Source organism: Paramisgurnus dabryanus, chromosome 16, assembly GCF_030506205.2.
Source record: "Paramisgurnus dabryanus chromosome 16, PD_genome_1.1, whole genome shotgun sequence".
Lineage (NCBI taxonomy): Eukaryota > Metazoa > Chordata > Actinopteri > Cypriniformes > Cobitidae > Paramisgurnus > Paramisgurnus dabryanus.
Window position 1 is genome coordinate 18,324,034 of NC_133352.1, and position 17,123 is coordinate 18,341,156.

At 39.8% G+C, this 17,123-nt stretch overlaps 1 protein-coding gene across 3 annotated transcripts in view; it reads left to right on the plus strand.

Moving 5' to 3' along the window:
• The window catches only part of tenm2a (teneurin transmembrane protein 2a), a 369,158-nt gene that overhangs the window by 180,992 nt on the left and 171,043 nt on the right, over nt 1–17,123 (plus strand). The window contains exon 1 of one of the 3 annotated variants that reach the window (XM_065271751.2): nt 520–979. The exons of the other annotated variants lie outside the window; for them this stretch is intronic. Within the exon in view, the coding sequence (XP_065127823.2) occupies nt 925–979 (55 nt within the window). The 5' untranslated portion in view covers nt 520–924. Of the gene's footprint in view, nt 1–519; nt 980–17,123 lie in introns of those variants that run through there. 3 annotated transcript variants of the gene reach the window in all.

A 17,123-nucleotide genomic window follows, 5' to 3' on the forward strand; every position in this document is an offset into this window, starting at 1 on the left:
TCTAATATTCACATATCCTGTGTTGTGTGCATGAAAGTGTGGCGGTACAAGGTTATGTATTTTTAGCCGCACGCCGGTGCTTTTTAGTGTGCGCTGTGTTGTGTCATCCTGTCAGTATTTTTGATGCTGAAAGCCCACGTCTCCAGGGGAAGAGACTCTCGTGTGTGTGTAAAGAAGTAAAAATCTGTGATTGTTGAAGGGTGGATATGGACTACTACAGTTTGAGTAACATGGGTTGGCACGTTCTCGGCTAGACAGAGGAACATGTGCGACATGTCTCATTCTTTCTCTCTTGTATCTCTTTGATGTACATGCTTTGTCACATTCCGTCGATTTGGTCATCTTCCTCACCCCCCCTTCCCATTTCTGACTCAACCCCCTCCTCCCCCCTCTCTCTCAGTCTCTCCCCCTCACACTCTCGCCCGTGCTCCCCCGCACTCCTGTTCTTTCCCCACCTCTCTCTCACACTCGCTCTCTCTCTCTCTCGTGCTCCGCAGCGATGCTGTATAATTCTTAGAGCTCAGAGTCTGTGCGGAGATACAGTCATGTGCAGATGTAGGATGGAACAGCCCTTCGCTTTCTTCTCCTCGCGCTTGCCGAGCGGCTGACGAGAACTCTACTTTCCTTCTTCAGCATTCATCCTCTCATCTGAACCTTCTGTGCTGTACCTTAAGACCCTCAGCCCGCTGGTTCGTGGAGTAAGACAGCGCGTAAAGGTTCAAGCACCGTGTGCTTTATCGGTGTGTGTGTGAAGTTCATGACTTAGAGGGCATAACTGCTTCTCATCTTTGGGTTCTGAAGCCCTCTGGCCCCCCACTTCTGGTGCCCGCCGGAGAGAGACCGCCGGGTGATCGCGTCCATCCGTTCGGACACAAACGGAGAGGAGAGGAGGAGAGACAGAGGGGAAGAGACGCCCTAGGAGCAATGCATCACTCAGGCAACACCAGCAGCCGAGCTAAAGCACTCTCTCAAGAGACCGGTAAGAGATGGAGCTCTGCAGAAAAGAGAGAGGGAGTGAGTGTGTGTGTCGGAGAGAACAGATGTTTGTTTGTGTGTCTGTGTGTCTGTGTGTGTGTATACATGTTTAAGGTTGCAGGAGTGGTCAAGTTAAACTACTTTATAGCTCAGTGTAGATAACCTCAAAAAGCATCATGAAACATCATTTTAAGGTTGCTTAAACGCTGTTTGTAAGTAGATACCCATGGCACTTCAGATTGATGTGGTACGACAGCGGATGAGATGAGTGACACTTGGGTGACAGCGGCAAATGGATGTGTTTATATGCTTCCACCCTCTCATTTATTTATTCATGCATGTGCGCGTTTCAATATTTACAAGCCTGCAGTTTAGCCTAATTTACCTCCCAGAGTAAACTGCCTAAATTGGCAAATTCGATCAAATTTGCATTTCGTCAGAGAAACTAAGTGAGCGCTTTGTTGCGAAATTTGTTGTTGTTGCTGAGTAATTGCCGATTGTTTGGAGGGGTTGCCATGTCTTAGGAGAGTTGCAGTGAAATGAAGAATTAACTGTTGTAAATGTGCTTAATGTTTTGGGGATTTTTTTAGATTTTAGAGTGCCTGGGACAGTTTGTATTAGGAAATCTGACTAAAAAATGAGATGGTTGGTGAGATCAGGAATGCATGGATGATGGAGAACATGGATTAAGATTGCTTGATCGCGTGATGATTTGTAACGTGTCCGATTTTGCATTCAGATAATCACGTGTTCCCATGGTGACAGTTAAGATATGAAGTGTCCTCGGTCATTATCTCGATTTTTGTGTGCTCAAGGATCTGTGTCACACATGCATACAACCAAATTTATTTCAAAAGAAATTCTTTCACTTTTTTCTCTCCATTTATACGTTCACATGTATACCGAAGATTGCTTTCTTTTAATTTCTGCACCATATGTTCCTGTCTCCTCAGAGATCGGTGTAAACAGGCCCGACTAAACAGAGAGGTTAAGAATAGCGTGAAAAGAAAAAAGGTGAAAAGATGATAATAGCAAACTTGATGGCAGATACGTTTCAGTAACTGTATACACTGGATTCATGCAGCTCATCTAGTCCCAGGGAACGCAAACTGATAAAAGTACTTTGCACTTAGTCGCCTTGAATAGAAGCACCTGCCAGATTCGCATGTGTGTGTGTTTACATGTAACAAAGCACGCAAGTGTGCCCATAAATTCACTCACTTCTCAATTACAACCCATGTGCGATCGCCGGACAGGATTTTTAGGCCGGTGGCACACACATTCACATCTGACCTCATCGAATTTCTGCTCCGTATAGATGAAGAATCTGTGATTGAAAGAGAGGGAGTATAATGGGCCCGGAGTTTGATGACAGATCATTTGATCAGACAATGAAGGAATAATAAAGAGACAGGAAAAGTTAATTGGGTCTGTTTACCCCTACGTGTTGGGGCCTGTTTGGGGCGACGAGTGTTGCACTCTCCATTAGGAATAGAGCGAGAAAGAGATTTTAATTGAAAATATAGATTGTATTAACCTCGCCGCCCAGGGCGCTCATTATCATCTCATTAGAAAGGTAAAGAACAAATTTTCTTATTGTTGCAATAGGTGATGATTTTTCATTTACAAAGTTCACAGTGTAAATGCGTTCTCTTGCTCTGTGCTTTCATAAACAGCTCATATTGATATTTAAATTTAAAGCGTCGCTCTGTTTCACAGGTGCGCACAAACATTGCTGAAATATAAATAATTGTGACCCCTTAAATTATTCTTTATTTACATATTCATATGCAGCATGCACAAAGCATATGCACACCTACAGACCAGGTTGCATCAAAAAAATAAGTGTATGCATGTTGTCATGTGTGCATATGTGTGTCAGCACGGTCATTTCTGGATGTGTAATCAGCCCGAGGCCATGCGAGCATGCAGGGCATGCTGGGAGGCTTGTGGAGGGGAGAACAGAGGAGAGGAGACAGCATACAAGACCCCTGCAGTCGACTGTATGCTCAGCGGTAGACAGACCGCCATGCTTGTCTGAGCCTTTAAAACGTTCACCCCCCTCTAAAGCCATCAGAAAAAAATTGGAAATTTTAGAGAAAATATATATCCCGTCACTTTTCCCTCCTCCACTTTCTTGTTGTGTTTGACATCTCTCTGTTAATCAGACACCAGCCCCTCCTGCTGGAAGCTGCAGGTACTGCGCACATAATAGCACAGGCACAGGTGAGTGCGACAGTGTGCATTTAACCCCATTCGTAGCCACAGATGCGTTCTCCTTCACATCGCAAAAAATAGGGGGACTAATTGTATGAGGACTGATCTTTATATGCTTTTTATGCATTGATTTTGAAATGTAAAGCAGTTAAGAGGGTACACCAACTAGTCAACTAGTTTAGCAAACAACCCACCAACTACTCGATTATGAAAATGTGTGTGTCATGGATGGGCTAATAAGCATGTGTGTGAACAGATGGTTGTAAGTCTCTGTGTGATGTGGGTGCATCAGAAGCCCACACATCTTCTCTCGATCTCTCATTCATACACTTTCTGCATTTCTCACTTTTCCCAGCTTTATTCTCCCCCATGCTTCTCTCACGATCAGCCGATGGTTGAAAAACTCAGTGATTGACCTTTATGCTGACAGAATTTACAACGTAATCACATCCTCTCCTACAGACCGTTGATGGCCCACACTGTTTTGCTGTCTCATTTTTCAACACTTTCTATTACCGTAACTTCTCTTGCATTTCAGTCTGAGCCAGAGTGGAGTTGTTTTAGTGAGGTGACGGGTCGCATTTGGCCTAATCTGTGAGGACAACGTGTCCTCAGTTCCACTGAAAGCATTTGTTTTTTCTAGTGCCACAAGAAATAAAGATTATGTATTTTGCTTCGTTGTACCGCTCTGGTTGTGTGTCCTTCAGAATGAAGGTCAGTGGGAGATTGAATCCAGCCTGCTGTGTCTCTGTGGAGGTGTCTGGGTGTATGAGGGCAAGCTGTGTTGTAATTCAGACTTTTAAGCCTCATTGCATCAAAAGGAGAAAAAGAGAACGAGAGTGAAAGGCGGAGAGAGGGCAGTAATGGGCGTGCATCACATACACACACATTGTACAGTAAATCAAGTTTATGTTGTTATGGTCTAAATTTTTTTTATAGCTGGACACATCATAGACAATGAGTTTTATTCTCATCTGGGGTCTTCTAGGCTGTTGTTTGGTCTCATCTCTTCCAATTGTCTTTTATTTGTCCTTGTAAGTGTCTTTTCTGGTTTCACTTTGTCTTTTATTTGGTCTCCTCTGTTCTCTTTTAGTCTTGGCAAAATGGATATGAATCCGATCTTTGACTCCTATGCAAAATGCAAATACACTATTCATTACTTCGCCTTAAAAAACTTAAGACGACGTTAATGCAACAAAAGGCAGCACTTACTGTTTGTTGTACTATATGTTGGGCAGGGACGCACTTCTCCTTGCTCGGCATGAGCTGGAGCACGCACTACAGAGCAGAAGGTGAGTGGCGTGCGTTGATTTAACATACAGGTCCATGACGGGGAAAAGCGTTCACAAAACTCTCTCTCTCAAAGTTTTATTTCTTTGTTTAATGTCATTGGAGTTCGACAACGGACTATTTTATTGGTTCTAGAAAGCTTTTTAACCCGCTGTCGTCCATCCATAAAGCAACAAGCGTGTCGTCTTTGTTTGTTTCCCTCTTTCCCTGGTTGCGTTTGTGAGGAGTTATGCGCTAACATATGTGGTTTTTTCAACCAGGTGTATTTACACTTGTCCGATTTCATCTGAAATGCGTCCCAGACCACCTTCTGAAGTGGTTTGAGCGATCAGATTAAAATCCGTCTCTAAAACGTTGCTGAGGGCATTTACACCTGGTCTTTTTACGAGCTATCCGATCAGAGAAAACGCATGAAGTGACCTTGTGTAAAAAGCCCTTTAGTCTCTTCACGGTCTCACTTTGTCTTTTGTTTGGTCTCCTCTTTTCTCCTGTATAGTCTTTTCTCTTGACTATTTTTGTTAAATCTGTTGTTTTCTCTCGTCTCTTCTCCAGTTAAGTCTTTTCCCTGTCTCACTTTGTCTTTTGTTTGCTCTAATCTCTTTTCCTGTATAGTCACTTCTTTTGTCTATTTTTCTCATATGTTGCTTGCTCTCGTCCCTTCTTGTTTACTCTTCACTCGTCTCATTTAGTCTCATCTGCTGTTTGATCTCATCTCTCCTCTTGTTTAGTTTCTTTGCTCATTTTGTCTTTTGTTAGTCTCGTCTCTTCTCCTGTTTAGCATCTTCACTTGTCTCATTTTTCTTAACTGTCATTTGGCCTCGTCTCTTTTTGTTTAGTCTCTTCCCTGTCTCACTTTGTCTTTTGTTTGCTCTAATCTCTTATCCTGTATAGTCACTTCTTTTGTCTATCTTTCTCATCTGTTGGTTGCTCTCATTTCTTTTCATTAAGTCTTCACTCGTCTCATTTTGTCTCATCTGTTGTTTAATATCATCTCTTCTCTTATTTAGTTTCTATGCTTGTTTTGTCTTTTGTCTCGTCTCGTTTCTTCTCTTTTTTTAGCATCTTCACTTGTCTCATTTTTCTTATGTCACTTGGTCTCCGCTCTTTTCGTTTAGTCTCTTCACTGTCTCACTTTGTCTTTTGTTTGCTCGCTCTTATCTCTTATCATGTATATTCACTCCTTTTGTCTATTTTTCTTATCTGTTGCTTGCTCTCATCTCTTTTCATTTACTCTTCACTCGTCTCATTTTGTCTTATCTGTTGTTTGATGTCATCTCTTCACTTTCTTTGCTCATTTTGTCTTTTGTTTGGTCTCATCTCTTCTTCCGTATAGTCTCTTCTTTTGTCTCACTTTGTCTTTTGTTTAGTCTTGTCTCTTCTCCTTTTTTTCTTTCATCCATTTTTTTGCTCTCATCTCTTTTCGTTTAGTCTCTTCTCACCATTCACTTTGTCTTGTGTTTGTTATAGTCTTTTCTTATATAGTCTCTCTCCTTTCTCTTCTCTTTTTTTGTCTTTTCTCTTGTCTCATTTTTTCTCATTTGTCGTTTGGTTACATCTCCTCTAATTGTCTTTAAGTCTCTTCTCTCATCTCACTGTGTCTTTTGTTTGGTCTCATCTCTTCTCTTGTTTGGTCTCTTTGCTCGTCTCATTTTTCTCATCTGTTGTTTGGTCTCATCTCTTCTCCTGTTTAGTCTCTTCTGTCTCACTTTTATCTTTTGTTTGCTCTAATCTCTTATCATGTTTAGTCACTTCTTTTATCTATTTTTCTCATCTGTTGGTTGCCCTCATATCTTCTCATTTAGTCATCATTTGTCTCATTTTGTCTCATCTGTTGTTTGATCTCCTCACTTCTCTTGTTTAGTTTCTTTTCTCATTTTGTCTTTTGTTCGTTATAGTCTTTTCTTATATAGTCTCTTCCCTTTCTCATTTTGTCTTATATTTTGTTTAGTCATGTCACGTCTCTTCTCTTCTTTGTCTCATTTGTTTTTTGGTTACATCTCCTCTAATTGTCTTTGTTAAGTCTCTTCTCTCGTCTCACTGTGTCTTTTGTTGGTCTCATCTCTTCTTCTGTATAGTCTCTTTTCTTCTCCTTTTGTCTCATCTGTTGTTTTACCTCATCTCTTTTCTTCTCTTGTTTAGACTCTGTCTCATTTTGTCTCATTTGTTGTTTTGTCGTCTTTTCTCTTGTGCATCCCATCAAATCTTTTTGTCTTGCCCCCTTACGTTTAGCCTATTTTCCCTTTATTTATGCATTTGGCAGATGTTTTTATCCAAAGTGACTTACAATGCACTCTTAGTACGAATGTGTTAAAAATTGTGGGACGAAACACTAAATGTGTTGTCCTAGAATTCACCCATCACTGTGTTATTATTGAAACAACACATTTTGTGTTACTTTTAACACAACTTGTGTTATATTTTAACACAAAATCAACACAAAATTACACATAATGTGTTAAAATTACACATAATGTGTTAAAAGCTGAGTGCACAAAGATGTGTAAAAAATGAACACATCCTTTCTAAGAGTGTGCATTACAAGGTTTACATTTAACATTGTGTGTTCCTTTTGAATTTTGCATTGCCAATTCAATGCTCTACCAGTTTAGTAACAGGAACACTTCTTTCCATTTGTTTTCATTACTTTTCATTTCTTTTTTTCCTTTGCTCCACTTTTCTTTATAAGCAAGCAGTGTTCTAAAGCTGACCTGCTTGCTGTGTGTTAGTAAACCCACACTTATATTCTGATAAGCACTGACACACTGACAAATAGGCACACATTTATTACAGACACGCCTCTCTCCCATAAAAGACAAAAAATCTGTCAACACAACAATGTGTGTGATTAGCCCCGAACACTTCAGCTTTAAGTGTTTATGCCATTGTATGTGAATCCCATCTGATTCGCAATATGAAATGTTCCCATTGCCCACGTAATGGTAGATTTTAAAGATGCAATTAAGTCATATGTGAAATTCGCAGTAAGGTGAGGTCTTTACAGTTGAACAACAAGCTCGGTTAAATTCAGCGACCTAATATTACTTTATGATACACGCACACAAAAGTACACACGGCCAGTTGATATAAACAACATTTATTCTGCCGCATTCAAATGGTGGTTTAGCCTAATGAATGGTGAAAGATTTGCATGGTGAAGCCTTGGAGAGACAATCTCTATAACTGGATTATATGTCATCTCCATTGCACGTGTAAGTGAATAACAATACATTGTCACAGATGCAATGCTAAACAGAAAGAAAAAGGATTTGCAAAATGTTGAAGGTGTGTATTTGAATGGGACCCTATGACCAGATCACTATGGAGTTATTTTTGCTGGCAATTCAACATTTTCTCAGATTTTATTTGGAAGTTGATGGACACAAATGAAAAGATGAGACTTTAAACTGTGGAAGTTAAAATAAAAATAATACAAAATTATAAAATGGACTAATAATACACAAAAACACACCTCAGTTAAATATTGGATTAATATAATATAACCATGTGAATATGTCTACCATGATACACATTGTATGACTCTTAAAGGGATAGTTCGGCCAAAAATGATATTTAACCCATGATTTACTCACCCCCAAGCTGTCCGAGTTGCATATGTCCATTGTTTTTTCAGACAAACACATTTTCGGGTATTTTAGAAAATGTTTTAGATCTCTCAGTTGATTAAATGTAATGTTACGGGGTCCACCCATAGTCCACAACCTTCAAGTCCAAAAAAAGTGCGTCCATGCTTCACAAATTAAATCCAAACGGCTCCAGGATGATAAACAAAGGTCTTCTGTGGGTAAAACTTTATTAACGAAAATAAATACCTTCCGGTAGCGCCGCCATCTTAGTCGCGTCCGCATTCAGGATAAGAGCTTACGCAGCCTACGGAGGCTACTCTGCTGCTGCTCTGTGCCCCCGCCCTCCGAATTTGTCATACGTCACTAAGAAAAGTGCGTACACTACGCTAATACTCTCTCCTGAATACAGAGGAGTCTAAGATGGCGGCGCTACCGGAAGGTATTTATTTTCGTTAATAAAGTTTTAAATATGGATATTTCTACAACAACACCGCACGGATTATCCTCAGAAGACCTTTGTTTATCATCCTGGAGCCGTTTGGATTTAATTTGTGAAGCATGGACGCACTTTTTTTGGACTTGAAGGTCGTGGACTATGGGTGGACCCCGTAACATTACATTTAATCAACTGAAAGATCTAAAACATTTTATAAAATACCCGAAAATGTGTTTGTCTGAAAAACAATGGACATATGCAACTCGGACAGCTTGGGGGTGAGTAAATCATGGGCTTAATATCATTTTTGGCCGAACTATCCCTTTAAACTGGTTAAATTAGTGTGCAAGTCTGTGTGTTTAGTGTAACGTCCCTGTTGGTATGGATATATGAAGGCATTCATTTTCTCTGCAGTAATTTGGCCACTGATTTTGTGTGTGTGTTGGACTGGCAAGCTGGCCAGTTTTACGCATGACTGTCCTGGCTGCTCGCTGGAGCACTGCCGCCGCATGTGGACCAGCTACGTGAGCTCGCAAACCACCATTTCCACACCTCCCCACATCCCATGAACCTTCTCTCTCCTTCACCTAATCTCCCTCCTGCTCTCCCCTGGTGATGTAATCTGGTTCCCGCGATTGCTCATGGTCATACATTAAACTCTCATTGTGTTCCAGATATATCGAGTCCCTCTGGGCCACAAGACTCGGCACCGCAGTCCCCTAGTGCAGAGGGACAAAGCCCCCCCGGCCAGCACTCATTAAGCAGGTTTTCTGTGGGTATCCAGAGCGACCATGCGATTTAGGTAGCTAATGTCGGGCTGGTCAGTATCCCTAAGCATCTGCCGGCGTTTATTACAGGAAAGGCTCCAGGCACACACGACAGCATCTGACAGTTCGCCTGTCACCACACATATCGACCTGAAGATCGCTCTCTGCAATGGTAGTGAGAACTTCAGTTAGAGCCAGCTGTCAGCCGCACATCTTTTTACCCAGACGTGAACAAACGCGACAAAACGCAGAAGCTCACCTTAACCCAAAGTCGAGAATGCGCACGTAAACGCAAGCACAGGTGAAAATGATGCTCGGTCCGATCTGTTCCCACCCTGTCTGCTGCTGATGGGGGTCGCCTTTATCCTCATACGACTTGGATGCTAGATTCAAGCTCCGCTGTCAGGGAGACATGAGACTGAAAATTGAGCGACATCCAGGTCACTAAGATACAAAGTATGTGTGAATAAGCGGAGGATTCAAGAAATAGATTTTTGCCTCCATGTCACCTGTTTGTCATGTGTGCATATGAACATCACAAACTTAAAATTGTTATTCTATAAATCTATCAATGTCAACAGGTTTCTTTTAGATTAGGTTTAGGGGTAGATATCATTATCTTAAAATGAAAACCAACCGACCATAAAACGATTGGGTCTATGAGAGGTCCTCAGTAATGCTGCTTCTAAAGTCTGTGTGTGTTTGGAAGACAGATGCCAGAGAAAGGAGATCTGTGTAAAATTGTGTATTGAGCTATTATCCGAGTAGAAAATAATGACAGGGAGAGGCAATGTGACCTTGCCTTGGGGACGATAACAGCATGAAATCCAGCCCACTGCATCTGTGTGTGTGTGTGTTTGGCTCTGAGGTACGGCAGTCAGTTAAATGGGCAAATAGGCTTGGAGATGAGGGGGCAATGTGGCATTTTCATCCATCATTCTTGATCACCCTGTGATGCCACCTTTCAACACTAAGCGCATCTGTCATTCCACACGCACGTACGTAGATGCAAAAATTGCTGCATTATTTTATCCTTTTATTTGTGCACTATTTTTAAGACATTTAAAAGTTTGCTCTTTAGTCAAAAATATTTTTATTTCATTGCTTTAAATATCTGTCTTAGAAATTACCTGCATTTGCTTTTTTCAATTACTTGTAACCAGTTCCCAAGGTCATTTTTAGTGTTTGATGTTGCGCCGTCCCCATTCTTCTAGGTGCCTTAACAAAATCAACTGGCATATTTCACATTCATAGTTTTAAACTTAATAAACTGTTTTCTAAAATGTTTTGCTTTTAAAAGGTTGTTTGTGCTGTATTTATTAAAAGTTAGTCCTAATTAAATGTTTAAATACTTAAAAAAGGTGCTTCACGATGCCATTGAAGAATTTTTTTTGGCTAAATGATAACAAAAAGCACCTTTAACATCTTAATTACATTTCAAGTTTCTGTCTTAAAAAAAAAAAATGGTTCTTTAAGGCAGTGGGGGCCGTGAGATGGTGCCGGGGGGCCCCAGTTTTATGACATTTTAAAAAATACATTAATTTATAAATTCTGTGTTATTAAATCTAAAAAAATAAGGCGACTAACCTACAGCACTACTTTGTATAATTTAATGTTTTGTTTAATTTGTTAATTAAGTTTTAGAACAGTTTATTGTCATACATTTTTTTTGGGGGGGGGGGGCACAAAGGAATGCACTGTACAACTAGGGGGGCCGCATGCTGAAAAAGTTTCAGAACCACTGCTTTTAGTAATCAAAAATGGTTTTTGGGCATCAGTGCACCTTTATTTTTAAGAGTTTAATGCATTGAAACTTTTAAAGTTTGCATTTTGGTGAATGCATTAAAAGCGGCTGCCGGTCTTATTGAGCGTGTGTGGGCCAGGGTAACGCAGGGCGGCTCTTGGCCCCGTGCCACCTGAAGCAGCGTGCTATTAGCATTCTTTGCACCGACTCCAGATTGGTATTGATCTGCCATCCGCTCCATTCATTGCCAATTCTCTCAGCAGCGCACGCCAATACACCTGCATGCATACACATGTATACATTTTGGCACACTGTATTAATGGGTGTGTTTGTAGTTTCATTCACATGCATAGAACTAAGCCCCAGTCGTATGCCACAAACGCGTTCGATAAACAACATCTCGCTTTAAGAGTTTATAGGATCTGAAAGCTTTGTTTTCAAAGTGATATTTCCTGTGGATCTGAGATACGCTCTCTCTCCGCCTCACTTTCTTTAACCTGGCAGGTGTGGACACAGATGGTGTACCGGCTTATCGAATATCAACACAAAAAAAGGAAGAAAAACCTTTTCTGTTCCCAAAGCACTGCCTTGGGGGAAGGGGACTATTCCTTTATACATTCGTCCTCCCGGGATCCCATGTGTGGACCTGGTGGACCGTCTCACAGAGCCAGAGTTGAGAGTTTGTCAATGACAGGGCTTTGAATTTCAAACAGATCAATGGGTAGAAGCAGAGACTTGAGCCAGTGGCTTTCTCTAAGAAAAAGTCCATACCAACCCTCCTTCTGCTATTGTGGTGGCCCAACACCCCGCTGTCCACATCACGCCCCACACAAACAACATCTACCTCTTTAGGGTTTTGTCGCGTCTGCTCCGGCACGGTGCACTGTGGCGGCTTTCTACGAGCTGCCCTGCTGGTAAGTGCTGTCAAAGCCAGAGGAAGTGCAATCCAGCTCTCTGAGACATGAATTCGGGCAGAGCCGCTCCCCGCCAGCTCCGTGCAGGAGTGCAACTCTCCGGCTTTGATTTGAAGTGGTTGTGAAGGCTGATCTCAGACCTGTGCATGCTGCTTGACACAATGAAGCAACAGATGTGGAATAGCTCTTTATTGAATCATGGAGCATTAAAAAACATTTTAATGTCATGAAAGTCCAACATTTTATCCTTTTGGAAGTGTTAGTTTTGAATTTTATAACTGAACCCTGGTGAAAGTTTTTACTGCATGTGATGGAAGCAAGACGAGCGCAAGGTTGCAGGCAGCTCAGACTGGAACGATTATAACCCTGCAGTATGATATATATATCAGTATATAAGTTGTTATAGCGATTATAATCTGGGCTAATAGTTGGCGGCAAAAATACACCACTAAAGTGTAAGGGTGTTTTCACATATACACTGTTTAGGTCGGCCCAAATGACGTGTCGCTCCGAGTACGGTGCGTTTGGGTCAGTGTGAACACAACAGCCGCACTCGGGTGCGCACTAAACGGCCGCTTCGAGACCGCTCTAAACAGGTGGTCTCGGAGCGGCTGTTGCCGAACTCTGGGGCGACCCACCTGTGGTGTGAACACTGCTGGACCTCGGCCCGAACCAAATACAGGAAGTTCTCCACATGTTTGAGCCACTGGGCTTTCGTTGTGACGTGAGCCGGGTGTTATATTGTGGGTTAACAACAAACAAGCCAATCCGTTGCATAGAGATTCTGTCTCCTTTACGTTTGAGCTGATGAAAAATGATACAATGTATTTTGGTGCGCTCCGAGGCCGCACCAGGGTGCGCACCAACATATGTGAAAACAACCTAAGTTCAAATTTGCATTCAGGTCCGGCTCCATTCTTCACCATCCAAGAAATTCACAATTAATACAACAGAGTTTCTTTCTTTATTCACGCTGAATATTTGACACTCCTTGTAAATACGTCACATTACAGATGTAAAATGGCTTGCGAATCCTATTTCACGTTGACTTTAAATGCAAATCCTGAGTGTGTGTTTTTTTTTTCTTCAGACGTTCAGAGAGATCACAAAGCTATTTCTATAGAATACTAATGAGCAAAGCAATCAGTAGTCATGCAGTATATTACACAGGAAATCATACTGTCAGACAGAATCCATTCCATCGGAGTGTCTGGAATGGTATTGGACCACACGTGCCCTTGTAACAACGTCAATACGGTTCATGACCTGCATTTCTACTGTTGCATCAAGGGCCATTTGCATGCAAAATTGCAGATTTGTCTGTGTGGTAGCATCTTATTTGTGTCTGTGTGTCGTTGAGCCGACCGTCTGCTTCACACATGGTAGACGTGTGTTATCAGTCTTGGTGCAAGCATATCACTATCATTTGCATATTCTACTTCTGTCTCACACACACATACACACTTTCTATCTGTGAGGACGTGGGCTGAAGGATTAAGAATGTAATGCCGGCTAATCCTGCAGGTAGACTCCCTAACTTGTCACCCTTCTTCCGGTGGGGAGCACAGGAACAACAGGCCGGAGAACAACGGGCAGAGATTTAAAGCAGAAGTGAAGAGTGGATATAGATAGGAAAAAGTAAAGGGACATTTACTATTAGGGAGAGAGAGCAAATCCAAAAAAGCGCTGATGGGAGTGGTAATATCTGTGGGTTATTTACTAAAAAGATGCAAATTAAATAACACAGGTGAAAGAGCTGATTTCCATAACGACCAACACAATCTACTAAGAGCAGCGCAAATTAGTTCAGGTTCGCAAATAAGCAGAGCTGATCTATTAACTCTTAATGCACTTGAGTTCAACACCACGGACATCACAGATGAAAATTCGGAGTCTGAAATTCCATCTAACAAACAAACCCAAAGAAGTTTTGAAACATCTTGTATCATGTGATTTCTCCTTCTGTGATTTAAAAAAAAATAAAATAACATGGCTTGGCAAACAATATTTCTGAATAATATGTTCTTCTTTCGTGTGGAAAAAATCCTCTGCCTTTTTCTGTCTCTGCCAAGGCTCTTATCAGCTACAATTGCGGCCATTTCAAGCGCAAAATGATTTAAGACGTGCTTTTGTCGGCGTTAAATAATAGCACAAATACCAGTAATATCACAAACCAGTGGGAGGCTACATAAGACCAAGGGGGGCACTGGCCCACTCAGATTGACGGCTTGCCCACCCAGTCAGAAGAGACCCAAATAACTTTGGGTAAAGCTGAAGAAATCACGCATAAATGCTAATAATCTCTTTAATAATGATCGCTCAAATACGCATCATTCAGAAATAAATAAATAACTGTTTATATAGAAAGTTTATCATTTGCACGTGTTTCTAAACCTTGCAAATATTTACATTCAAGCCATTTTAAACAATTTGAGTGCAAGATGTTAAAGTGAGCTGTTTTCTGTGCACACAGACAATGGTGCAGAAGCACACACATACTCAAATGGACACACACTCATAAGCGAAGTCATGGACAGGACACATACACACAAAATGATCTCAAAAGTTTTGGCAATTCTCATAAAACATGTCTTGACATATGTCTTAAAGTGAACGCAGACAGTATATGTGTGTGTCAGTATACCGTATGGATCTGCCCAGGTGAAAAAGAAGTACTCTTCCAAAGTGTACTTATCGAGCTCTATTTCCGCGCACTAATTTTGTTCTTAATATACTACAAATTATTCTTTAGTACTTCACTGTGCTTTTTTGAGACATCCTAAATATGAACTAAAATGTGCTAAAAATGTATTTAAAAAACGTATTTAGGTACCACTTGTAGTAAACTTTAACCCATCTTTGTATGAAAGTTGAGTTCAAGTTCAATTCAAGTGTTAACTAAATACATTTTTTAATACAGAGATAGTGTGATAAAAGTGCATTTTAGTTCATATTCATGAACTCAAAATAGCACAATAGCACAAATAAGTACACGTAGATAATCTTAAGAACATCTTAAGAAGTACTAAAGATGAATTTTTAGTATATTAACTTAAATATAAAATTAGTGTGCAAAAAATAGAGCACTTTAAGTATACTATGGAAGTGTAGTACTTTTTCACCTGGGTGTGCTTATTCGGTCTTGATAAGACCAAAATCTGTTAATGTTTGTGTCATTGTGTTAATCAAACAAGAGAAGACAAAAGGAAAATCACTTTTGTAGCTTTAAAATGATGAATTATATGTAATTTATAAAATTATTTTTAATTTGATTTTATTTCTTTTTCTAAATACTGTTAGACCTTACTTTATTTGTAACTTTTTTATGTATTTCCATATGCATATAATTGCTTGATTTGTTCTCATTTTATTTTTCTTTATTTCATTTTTTTTTTTGCTGATCCTAAAATTATTTGATCCATGACTCAAAAAACGTAATGTAATCCGTTTAACCACTATATTGTAAAATCATGTAATTTGAGAGTAGACATTGATGTCCACCCTATTTCACAGAGGTCCACTCAGTTTAAAATTGTTGGCCTTGCCACTGGCGCAAACATTAGTAAATCACGTTTCATGAATCATTTCAATACTCCTTCCATAAATTTTGCATCTGAAAGGGAAACTCCTATATGCAGTAAGGTCAGTCGGAATAATAACTACCACACCTTTTCAGATCTTTAGAAAATCCAGACAGTTGTTATTTAAAGGCAAAATTATGGTTTGCTCTGGCACAATATGTATGTAAGTATATCTGGCCCTATATTGTGAAACTATTTAATTGAATTTGTTATCCTTATAAAAATTTAAAAATAAAGTGTAACCGTTTTTGATATGCTACAATACTGCATTCAAGTTTGCATGTACTCCTCAAGTTTGTGCAAAACTTAAGTTCTATTCTTGTTTCCCACCAAGATAGGTATAGATTTAAATGTGTAACATAATCAAACATGAAAAAACAATGAAAAACACACCTAGATGCATTCATATTAAAACAATAAAGAAAGCAAAGTATAAGAAAATGAATAAAGAAGAGACATATGTGAGTGCGGTACAGGGGCTTGGGGCTGTGGCTATCGATCTTAGGCAGGTCAGCTGATAGAGATGAATCATTCACCTACTGTCTCATTAAACACAACCTGGTCTGCCCTCCACACCATTACTCCTCTCTGCTTCTCTCTTCTCTTAAACCTCTTCACATTTATTTCTCTTGCTCTCTGTCTTTTCACATTAACTCCTAGTTAAAGCCTTTTCTTGAGTACACTGTTTACTGGTAGATGAACCCTACGACCTGAGGTGACGTTGCTGGTTTTAGTATATTTTTAACAGCTTTGCTTCAAGCCAAAAGTGGCTTTATGAAGGTAAATGTCTGTGTTTCCTTTGGGTAAAGGGTTAGTGATGCACTAGAGAGACAATTTTACCAAGACCATGTTCATATGTAATATTTCCTGTGGATAACATCCGTTTTATTTTTCTTGAGGGCTTTTAAAATATTCAGCCTGTATTCTGAGTGTTTGACAAACCCAGTAACCTTTATCAGTGGTGCCATTAGGATCATTATTCCTTTCATTTCCATCTTAGAGTTTTTAATTCTAAGAAAAATGGCAGATTACAAAAAAAATGTATGGTTGAAATGGATGGCCTCCTGGTAATTTCTGGGAAATCAAGTGTTCTTGTTCCAGCTTCTGTGTTTTAAAAGGTACTCCGTCTATAACAACTACACTGTAGCACAGTGTAAATGCACAGTATACTACTAAAACCATTGCTACAAACACATAAAACATTTTTTGTATTTTAAAAATCTCAAAATGTGATTGCAACTTTAACCCTTAAACAGTCAAGAGTGGAAAACGATGAGCAAAAAATAATGTTGTGACATTTTTTGTATCATCTGGACTTATGTAAAAGATATTCATTGGAATTTTTAAAATATTTGATATATTCAGGATTTTATGAGTTGTATCTTCCGGGATACATTACCCTATTAGGGTATAAAACAGGACTAAGTCATCAATATTTGTTCTTTATTTGCAGCTAAAATTATGTGATTCTGACTTCCTCTCTTGCTCTAAAACATGCCATACATATTTTTTCATCCATTTTTAACAGTGTAAACAACAGGTTTATCAGTAACAATACAAGTAAATAACCCAACTAAATGTAAGTATGCCTAACTAAGAAAGAGCAGTTTTTGAA